The 10992-nt window shown below is 46.8% G+C and overlaps 1 protein-coding gene across 2 annotated transcripts; it reads right to left on the bottom strand.

The window, feature by feature from the left end:
- Positions 1-308: 308 nt before the first annotated feature.
- On the bottom strand, positions 309-6435 carry LOC148519536 (perilipin-2-like). Of its 2 annotated transcripts, none has more exons than XM_088476553.1 (8): positions 6367-6435; positions 6134-6171; positions 4828-5023; positions 3322-3404; positions 2482-2734; positions 1492-1676; positions 1039-1152; positions 309-937 (listed from the first exon to the last, which is right to left on the bottom strand). In XM_088476553.1, the coding sequence occupies exons 2-8, from the start codon at positions 6155-6157 to the stop codon at positions 560-562; spliced, it is 1233 nt and encodes a 410-aa protein (XP_088332679.1). In that variant the 5' UTR covers positions 6158-6171; positions 6367-6435; the 3' UTR covers positions 309-559. The 2 variants fall into 2 exon arrangements, with proteins under 2 accessions (XP_088332679.1, XP_088332678.1); XM_088476552.1 differs by having other exon boundaries at positions 6104-6171; positions 6367-6422.
- Between the last annotated feature and the right edge of the window lie 4557 nt (positions 6436-10992).

Here is a 10992-nt window from a genome sequence, read left to right as displayed (position 1 = left end):
AGCAATGAAATTACGATCATTAAGGCTGACGCCTTAATGGACATGGTCCTTGCGCAATACAGATATGGTATGCCATCACACCATGTGGTTACCTGCAGATTCAGCACTCACAGAATGAGATTGCTGTCACTCGCAAAATGGTGGAGCTGCTAATTCACAGAATTGTGTGCTCATTGACCATAGCACTGCACAGAAAGTCTGCAGTACTTGGGAGGGGTATTTAACCACAGTAACATAAGAGTTATTGAAGAAACCAAGTTAACTGTTAGACATTAATAGAATTGGGATTAAAAGCTTCATCATAAACAGACAGTTAGTGAGAATATATTTATTAAGGATACAAAAGTGCAAAATATAATGGACATTGTGTGGTGGATTAGACATAATAAATACAGGTTTCATTAGTCAGCATTTGTGTAAAGCCAGCACCTAACATGCTAAAGGTCCCAAGTCACAGTCAGTGCCTCAGAGGAAAAGTGACAGTAAAGCTGCATTAGACATTGTACCAAATACACTGAAGTGGGCTGTAGCAAAGTGACTTTGTAGACTGAAGCACGATTTAGTCCTCCCTGTTAGCGGAGTCCGACACATCAGCTTCTTGCTCCCCATGTGGGCAGCCGGCCACCTGGGGGTAGAAAGGACCTACCAGCCAATTTAGTGGAGTGTTGTTCACCAAGTAATTCATCACCTCATCCAGAGAAGTCTTCATTTTAGTGAGTTGCTCCTTACTAGCGGTTAAGGGTCCATCAGACATTTCTCTGAAGGAGGCAGCAGTACGGAAGTTCTGATAGACATCGGTTGCCATGACGCTGACTGTTTCAGCTTTGCCCTGGATGTTTTGAGGAAGGCCCTGTACACTGATCACCAGGGACAGACATGTGGTTTGCAGTTGTCGAGTCAAATTCCAGGCAATAGTCAGAGTGCGAGATTCAATTTGCTGTGAAACAGGTCACATGTTAGATCATAATCATTTTATGATTCATCTATTCAGTAATTAGCAGACAGCATTTATACCATACTGTAGTTACAGAAGCTTACCTCAGCACTGTCAGTCTCACCACTTGCTCGCTGTCCTGTACTCTTTGTCCATTCTACCCATGTGTTGTACATCTTATTTTGTGCATCATGGATTTTCTGATTGGCGCTACTCATCTTTTAGATTGAATTTGCAAGAAAGAACATAAGAAAAGCCTTTAAAAGGGCGCCATCCCTCACCTTGAGATCAGGATTCTAGATCAGACCTGGCCAACCTGTGGCTCGCCAGCTGATGTGACACTTCAAGTCCCAGTATGAGTTACCGGATTGGTTGGGAGGGTATGTTGGCACTTGTAGTTTCACAGCTTCAGCCACAGGTTAGCCAGGCCCATTTTATTAGTTTATCTAAGCAGCAACATCTAGAAGTCTTTCAAGTTATATGTAGGGCAGGAAGTCATACTGGACAGGTGGCAGCCATTTTGTTCATGGCAATAAGTTATATCATCCACAACTAACCAGATAAACAGTGTTCTGTAGCTGAGCGATGGCTTCCTGGCTTCTGCCTTTAGCATCCTTCATTTGTGCTAGAGCTTGCCGATAAGCACGTTTACAGGCCTTTGTAGAGAGCGATCCCAAGCGAACATAGTAAGTTGGCTTTTCGGTTGCTGATTCAAACCCCTCTGTGTTAGTTGCTTCCTTGGCTGAAATAAAAAAAAAAAAACAACAACAAATATACCAACTCTAGAAATACGGGAATCCAATTACACGGCTTCATTTAAAGCTGGGTTCCCAGTGGCACAGTAAGAATTGTATGGCCGGAGAGCGGCATGGCTTATGGTGTGAATACAAGCATGTGCCCAAAAGGGAGCGTGGCCACTTGAAGGGGGCGTGGCCTTAAGACGTACCCCCATTTAGTCACTGCAGGGGGCTTGCTCAGCACTCAGATGCTGGCCAGCCCCAAAGCCCTCCCTGCAGAGTGATAAGATGGAGTGCATGGCATCTATTCACCAGGCAAGGACTGTCTCACTGTGATCCGCAGGTGGGGACAGCAGCAGGCCTCCGTATCAGCGAGGTGCAGCCATAAGGGCAGAGCGCATTTTAGCATTTAAAACACAGGGCAGCATACCTCCCAACATGACCCTCTCCAGGAGGGACACAATGCTCTGGTCCTGGACTTCCCTGGTCACTTATGATTGGTGGCGGCTCCAGAGGTGGGGCAGTAGCGCAGTCCAAACTTCAAATAGGGGAGTCACACTAACTGCCAGTGAGTCCCAGCCAGTGATGTTTGGCAGTGTGTGAAATGACAGTTGGTGAGGCTCCCCTATTTGACTTTTGAACTGTGCTGCAGCCCCACCTCTTACCAGGGAAGTCCAGGACCAGACCATCGTGTCCCTCCTGGAGAGGGTCATGTTGGGAGGTATGGGGCAGAGTGCGGCACCATGTCAATACAGCCTAGCAGGAATGCCATCTACCATGAATGTACTGCTCACATCAGTTTCAGCTTACCCAACTCTTCCTCAGTTGGCGGCAGGTAATGTTCCAGGAGAATTTCAGACTTGGTCAGCGCAGTATCGACATGGCCGCTCACAGTCTGCGCCACACGGCTCCCCAGAACAGTGCTAATGCCACCATGTACAACAGCCTTAGTCATCTCTACACCGTCCTGCACAGCTCCCTTGGTTTTACCAACTACTCCTGAGATACTCTGTACAACAGCATCCTTTGCACCAAGAATGGCCTCAGAGACATTGGAGACCACCTAGAGGAGGAAGAAGAAATACTGCAGGGAAGACTATTTACACAACACATCTGTGTAATGCAGGTTCCTATTTTTAGGATATTACCCACTTAACGGGCGTGGTCGCATGGGACAAGATGTGACTGTACCACCCCACTGTGTTTATGGAGAGGAAATCTGTTAAACACATATGCACAACAGATCTCCTCAGACTCCCCTGCAGAACCGGCAATTAGGGAGGCCAATTCCAGGCAGTTTTTTTAATCCCGGGATTGAGTTGTTCAATCAAAATGCAGAGTGCGGGGAGAGCTGCAGCTGGTCTCTGGTGAGCCAGATCGCATCAGGTCCAGCAAAGGAGAGCTGGCATACACATGATGGCGGCTGTAGCTGCTGGCGTGACATCCCTACTGTGTGTCCTGCTGCTAGAGACCAACAGGCTGCTATATTTTGCTGCCTGGCTGATTTTAACATTGCACCGTGATACTGGGAATCCCAGGGCTGGAGTCACCAATCCCAGGATTCAAATCCTGGCCAGAATCCTGCTGGTTTTGCCAGAAAAATAAATAAAAAAAAGTGGTTAAGTTCTAGCTGTTGGGCTGTACGCTTACCTTGTCAGTGGGCTGATAGAGAATGGGCAGCTTCACCTCAATCTTATCCAATCCTACACAGGCAATGTTGTTAGCCAGAACAACTTAAAAAAAAAGAAATTAAATTAGATAAATCCGGTCATTCTGAGGTAACAGTACATTGTAACTAGTGTGCCAGGTTAAAGGTGAAAGCACCAAGTGAGTGTCTAAAATACACAACATTTAACCCACTTCCTATGCTAGTTGTTAGGGGGATGCAAGCTGGCTTGTGCTGTGCATAGCATGACAAATGTGAAAAAATAATGTTACTTTTCAGACATCGTGTATCTTTTCGCTTTTTTTATAGTCATATTTATCATGTTTTCACCAAAAATGGAAAAGTGATAAACCCCCTGAATTGTAATAATTTTTGCATTAGGATTAGATAATGGAAAAACCACATAAATGATTTTTTCATGTTCCGAAGAAAAAAAAAAAAATTACTGCGTATGCTGAGTTTTGGACATGCACAGTAGGTGGCGTTCTGCATAAGTGACTAGCGGAATTCTAGTGGTTCATCAAAATAAAGGAATCTTTTGATGCGCACACACACACACCTATAAGACAGGTATGTGTAGTACTTGTTAGAACCTTATTTGTGGACCCATTTTATAGCAAATTGTAGTTTTTTGTAATCATTAAAATTATTTTATAAAAGTTCAATATTTTTTCAAAAATGAACAAAAAAAAATAAATATATATATTTATATATTCATTCAAGTACTACGGATTTAAATTTCATAAGTTTCACCTAATTAGCAATAATAGCTTACTTCACAATCAGTGGTGTTGGAATACAATTACCGCCAGGAAAAAAAAAAAAAAAAAAATTAATTAAAAAAAAATAAAAAATTTAAATAAACATTGATACATTTCCTCAAAACTTATCTAGTAAAAAATTTGAAAACCATTCTTTTTTTTAATGTAAAAAGCTGTTGATACATATCCCCCATTATGTCTGGTTAACCACTGGATCTACTTTAAAACATACAACACTGCCAATCTGTGAATTACTTCTACACCAACTAAATCCAGTGCGCTTCCCATTATAAGTAAATTACAATGTTTAAGAAATTATTCTCAGCAACTGGGTGACAAGCAGAATAGAGTATGTATTTGTATGTTTAAGGACATATTAGGCCAGTGTTTTCCCAAACTCATTCCTCAGGAAGCACTAACAGTGCATCTTTTCCAGTTCTCCTCACAGAATCACAAGTGAAATAATTAAATCCACATGTGGATCTTTTCAAATGAGTCATTGAGTAATGACTACACCTTTGCACCTGCTACTAGGAAACATGGACAACATGCACTGTTACTGCTCCCTGAGGAAGGAGTTTGGGAAGCACTGTACTGGGCCGTCATATACTGAGAGGTCTATTCAGAGTGTGAAAGTTCAGGGACGTCCATGACGCATGCGATAACAGACTGGATGTAACAGTCAGATAGTTATGAGAAGCAGAATCAGAGGGAAGTGACAAGTCGTACTCTGGGGCCCCAGCCTGTGCAGGATCGGCATGGCGTTAGTCACAGCCACCGATGTGATGCTCTTCACACTTTTCTCAGCAACGTCGCACACAGATTTCAAGTAGGGATGGTGGTCTTTGGTGGTGATATAGGCAGAAGACACCAGATCATAAGTGGAGCTCACCAAGGGGAGGTTAATCAACCTCACCACAACGTTCTGTAGGAGAAACAGCCACAATTAGTACAACACTGCCACCGGGTTCTTCCATTAACAGACCAGAAGGCTACACCTGGGGAGAGGGGCTCAGGGTGCATTAGACAGCATGGCATAATTACCAATACCCCCAGATTGAGCGGCATGTGCAGACTTGGGATATTGTTAATGACCCGCAGGAGTGTGCATCGTTTAGTGCATACATATACTGGACGATTTGAACGAAATATCGATCAACGATGTTATAGTTTTAAAAAAATGTAAAATAAATTGTCCAGTGTGTACAGGGCTTTACTCTGGATAAAGATAAAATACCACCCTGTACTTAGGTTAAAATACTCAAACTGTAGTAAAGTTATGGTTTAGAACAGAGTTTCCCAGACTCCACCATTACAGTCCAGGTTCTAAGGATATTCATGCTTGTTTCCAGCTTGTTAAATCAAATTGACTGAGGTACAGTATTAAGTCACCTGTGCTCAAGCATGGATATCCTTGAAACCTGGACTGTAATGGTAGAATTTGGGAACCTGGACTAGAGGATAACATAATTAACTACATAGGGCATTAAGTAAACAAGTCTTACATCCCCGAATATGCAGTGTAAATATTTGGTAGACTGGTGAAGAACAGCTGGAGGGGACACCTGTTTAGGCATGTGACTACATCTACAGGCATGCATGTTACCAGTGGCATCTTGAGGGGGGCAGAGGGGCTTGTGGGCATTCCCCATCCGGGGCCCCCTCCTCTCTCCCCAGCAGCCGGTCGCGTCACTGCAGCAGTAAGGCAATACTGTGTCTACTGTGCATGCGCAGGTCACCGGTAAAATGGCACGACCGCCATTTTCCCAGCAGTTTCCTTAGTGCGCATGCACACAACACTGGAAAAATAGCCACAGCGGCCACTTTCCAGGCATTTTGTCCAGCGCTACAGCCCAACATGGGACTTTGGAGAGATATGTATTAAAACATGGGTGCAGAGTGTGTGGAGTGGGTGCCCCAAGGACCCAGGAGCCCGTATGCACCACACACCCTGCACCCATTATAAATATGCCCCTGCAGGTTACCATTCCCCAGCTTTACCTACACAGTAGTGAGGGTCACACCACATAGTTACCTGCTGCTCCACTGTCTCAGCCATATTGAGTCAGTAACCTAGGAAACATAACACACATGTAAGAGAGCATGATAAACTGCGGTCACTACAGAAGTAAGCTGCGTTACTGGCACATCATTGGCCAATGGTAACAGGCCATCAATGTTTTTCTTTCACTACTAGTATTTCTACCATTCAAGGGTGGCATTCCAATTTTTGCAGCCACCCAATGGTGATGGTGACCCAATGACTACCTGTATATTGTAAATGCCTCTGCTCCCTCCTGGCTGCTGTTCTCTGTCTGTCTCTGCCTCAGGGCAGCTCAGGCTTTTGTAGGCTGCTGTCTCTCTCTACCTCACATGTGACCCATTTAGTGCAATCAGTAGCTGGAAGAGGGTAATAGGAGGACCGGACCAGCAGCAAAGCTTATCCAATCCCAGGATGCTCCGGTCCTGCCCCCTATACCCCACCCACAGCCTGAGGTGTGTGCGCTCAATGTCGACATTGAGCACACTAGCTAGCAAGGCTCCCTGGACCCCAGACTGCAGCCGGGACTCAAGGGGACAGGTAAGACGGATTCCCGCTTGTGGGGACCCGCGTCTAATGCGCAGTCTTGCCCTCCGGTCTTGGGAGACAGGCCGGAGGCGCTGATGTGGACACCAGTATGTCCAGGACTCCACTAGACCACCAGGGCAATACAAACACTGGCGCCGGGCACAATTTAAGGCCAGTGGACCCGGTGGTTAATGTCAGCACAGGGGAGAAGGCGCTCTCCCTGCGGCCCCTCCCCTAGTTCAGGGCGCCATTCCACTGCGGGCTTGCTGCTCCTCCCTCACCCTCCAACCCCTCTGAGACTCACGGCAGCCATTTTTGCATTTACATCACTGGGAACGCTGGTTCCAGTCTCCCTGTATACCTCTCCCAAGGGCCAGGTTATACAGCGCTATAGCCTACCAGCCACTGCGGTCGGTGTAGTTGATTTTCGTGCCCACTGCAGTTATATTGTATATTCTGCATTGTATGTGACTTGTGCTAGCGCTGCTGTCTGTTTCCTTTTTTCCATAACTGTCAGCTTATACCTTTCTCTTTATTCCAATATAACCCTGGCATACTAAGGTATAGGGGGGTTCATTGTACCTCACATCTCCCTATATTTGTGAGGGCTATCACTATACTATACATTGTTGTGGCACACTACACTGTGCCATATTGCACATACATCTGAGTTGCTCACTGCACTGTGCCAGATTGTGTGCTTAGCTTCAGAGGACCTTATTCAGGATGGTCTTTGTGCATCTTGTTATACTGCCCCAGGCCCAGGGCCAGATTAACAATGGGGCGGATGGAGCTACAGCTCCAGGCCTCCACATAAAAATAGGCCCATGACAACATGATGTTGACTGGCCATCTGCTCTCCACACGGTCAGCCATAAATCACAAGTAGTAAAATTGTATTTCTATTTACCTCACAAAATGAAGCATTTTTTTTCTTTTATATATTTAGGGAGACATTGGGGGGAGAGTATAGAGGTGTACACGTCCACATGGCACTGGACACACCCACATAGCACAGGTCACACCTTCTCTGCCTCTCATAATAGGCCCTTGGTCATTTTCAGCTCCAGGCCCATGTGGCCCTCAATCCGGCCCTGCCCAGGCCCATCAGCCCCGGTGTCCTCTACTCAGGACCCACCCTGGGCTACCTTTTCACAGGTGCTGGCAAAAATTGTGGACCATCTAACGGTCCCTGTGGTAGCTCCCCCTATGGGATGGCCACAGCAGGTACTCCCTACAAATCGTTTGCCTCCCCCATGGGTAGACACGTTTTTTGCAGAGTTTGGTCAATACATCTACAGCTTTTCAACAAATGCTACAAAAGGAGAGACCCTTACCTATTAAATCTACTAAGCGTGCTGTGTTATCTTCCCAGTCCACACAGGTATCAGATTCTGATTTATCATCTGGGGAGGCAGAAGACTCAGGGCCTGATTCAGACCCACTCGCAAGCGGCTGTCCGCTCGCAAGTGGGTCGATGTTGTGCTCTGCGCATGCGCACGACGGCGGGAGCTCCGTCGTGCGCATGCGCCAGACGCGACGAGCGAAGGACTTTCCTTCGCTCGTTGTGTCTGATCAAAGGGGGCGTGCTGTCGATGTTGATTGACAGCACGCCCCCTTTGGTGGGCGTGCCAGGGGCGTGCCTCCCTGACAGGGGCGTTCCCACGGGAACGCCTCCCGTCAGAAGCCGGCCCACTGACATCACTAGTGATGTCAGTGGGAGTGATTTTGGCTCTGATAGAGCCAAAATCACTCCGGGGCTTGCGGTTGAAAACCTCAACCGCAGGCTCCGGCTCGCAGTTTCGATGGTCGCGATGGTCACGACCATCGCGGCCATCAAACTGCACGCTCGTATAGGCTGTGGGTGGTGACCCACAGCTATACGAGCGTCCAGGAGGACACTCCATTTTTATGGAGGGCGGCCCTCATTCAGAGCGTGCGCTCTGCTCAGAGCGTACGGCTCTGAATGAGGGCCTCAGACCTCTCACACTCTGATGCCCCTTTGGGAGAGGAGGAGCCCCCCTCTAAGTTGAATATACCTGCACTTGTAAGAGCTGTAAAATCTATCCTGCAAATAGAAGAGACAGAACCCGCTCCTAAGGTAAAAGAGACACTATTTAAGCTACAAAAGGTACTTTTACCAGAGTTTCCTCACTCTGATCAGCTATCTGATCATATGAGTGAGGCATGGAATATGCCCAGTAAAAGATTTCAGCTGCCTAAATGTTTAACTTCCTATTACCCTCTTCCAGCTACTGATTACACAAAAATGGGAAGTTCCCCCTGCAGTAGATTCCCATGTGACACGTCTAGTTAAGAATGCCATCTTACCTATCCATACTGAAACCTCCTTAAAGGAGACCACGGATTGAAGAATTGAAGCTTGTCTCAAATCTATATACTTTCTTACAGGAGCAATTACTCGTCCTGCTAGGGCTACGGCCTGGGTGAAAAAGCCATTGAGAGTAGGGCAGAGGCCCTGGAAGATATGTAGCTGTCCTACATATCTCACATTAGAAATGCAGCTTCCTATTTAGGCAAAGCAGCTCTGGATACTGCTCTCCTAGCTTCCAAGGCATTTGCCACTTCCGTAGTAGCCCACCGTATTGTTTGGCTTCACTCATGGAAGGCAGATGCCTTATTCTGTGGAGATCCTGTTTGGACCAGAATTGGACAAAATTGTGACTACCTTGGCAGCTTCCAAGATTACATTCTTTCCCTCGGCATATAATGCAAAGTCTTGGATGTCATCCTTTTGTCCTCAAAGAAAAGCTAAAGGTCAATCCTTTCCAAGCCATTAGGCATCCACTAAGGCCTCCAAGCCTAGACCTGGGCTACTAGACGTCCACCTACCAAACCTGAGGACAAGCCTACAGCCTGATGGAGTGGGCCTCTCCCTGGAGTTCTTGTGTCTGACCACATCAGATGCTTGGGTAAGAGAAGAGGTCTCCCACGGATATGCCCTCTCATTCCTGAGGCACCCCACCCAGTAGTTCTTTTGCACAGGACCTCCATCGGATCCAAGCAAGGTCCTGCTGCTCCAAAAGGCCATTCAGTCCTTACTGCTCTCATGAGTAATAATTCTGGTTCCCTCCTCACCGCGAGGGAAAGGCTATTATTCTACCCTTTTCTTATTTCAGAAAGCCAACGGGTCTCATTGGCCTATCCTCAACTTCAAGTCGCTGAACAAGTTTATCAGGGTGCCCAGGCTTTGTTTGGAATCCCTGTGCTCTATTGTCCTGGCTATTGAGCCTGGGGACTTTATGGTGTCTCTGGACATTCAGGACGCTTACCTACATTTACCTATAGCGCCTTCTCATCAACAATATCTCCAGTTTGCTATACTAATGCAACATTACCAATTTCAAGCTCTGCCGTTTGGCCTTTCTACGGCTCCTCTGGGCTTTACCAAGATCATGACCGTTATAGCGGCCTACCTTTGTCGTCAAGGGATCAGACTGCTCCCATACTTCTACAATCTCTTGCTGTTGGCCAGCTCCCTGGAAATTCTTCAATGCCATCTACAGGTAACCATTACCTTTCTACAAATGCATGGTTGGCTGATCAACTGTAAAAAGTCTTCCATGATGCCTTCTCAAAGAATGGTACATCTGGGATCCCTCCTAGACTTTCAGGAACCTTCCTAACAGCAGAAAAAATCTCGGTATTACAGCAATGAATGTGCAGACTACTACACAGTCGCCGTGTGTCAATTCACTCTGCAATACAGATCCTGGGATCCATGGTATCCACCTTCGACATGGTAGAGTTTGCTCAGTTTCACTCCAGGCCCCTACAACACCTGATTCTCTCCAGGTGGAACAGGTTCCCTCATCTGCTCAGATCCCAGATGATGGGCCTCTCCCTGGAGGTTCACCTGTCCCTAACCTGGTGGCTACAGCCATCCCACTTGAACAAAGGGCGCCCCTTTTGGATCCCGGACTGGGTACTCCTAACCACAGATGCAAGCCTCCTCAGGTGGGGTGCAGTGGCTGGCAAGCACTCCTTCCAAGGACACGGACTCCAGCCAAGGCAATCTTTCCTATCAATGTCCTGATACTCCGAGCCATCTACAGAGCTCTCACCCTGGATCAGGATATTCTTCACGGCAGGACAGTACAAGTGCAGTCTGATAACGCCATGGCAGTGGCCTACCTCAATCACCAAGGAGGCAGTCTAAGTCAGACAGCGATGGCAGAAGTGTTCCGCATTCTCACATGGGCCGAACGCCATCTTATAGCTATCTCTGCAGTGTTTATCCCAAGAATTCACAATTGGTAAGCAGATTTTTTCAGCCATCTCAATGTGCATGCAGGGGAGTGGTC

This window comes from Taudactylus pleione, unplaced genomic scaffold, assembly GCF_031769625.1.
Source record: "Taudactylus pleione unplaced genomic scaffold, aTauple2 ptg000189l, whole genome shotgun sequence".
Classification (NCBI taxonomy): Eukaryota; Metazoa; Chordata; class Amphibia; order Anura; family Myobatrachidae; genus Taudactylus; species Taudactylus pleione.
Note: the sequence above shows the minus strand (reverse complement) of the source record. Positions and strands in the feature narration are given on the sequence as shown.

Excerpts from the sequence above, each read along its gene's own strand:
- LOC148519536 (XM_088476552.1), bottom strand. The coding sequence starts at position 6,157 with ATGGCTGAGACAGTGGAGCAGCAGGTAACTATGTGGTGTGACCCTCAC. Across the intron at positions 3,405-4,827 it reads GCACAGGCTGGGGCCCCAGA|TTGTTCTGGCTAACAACATT; the intron begins GTACGACTTGTC and ends TTTTTTTTTAAG. Across the intron at positions 1,677-2,481 it reads GCCAACTGAGGAAGAGTTGG|CCAAGGAAGCAACTAACACA; the intron begins GTAAGCTGAAAC and ends TTTTTATTTCAG.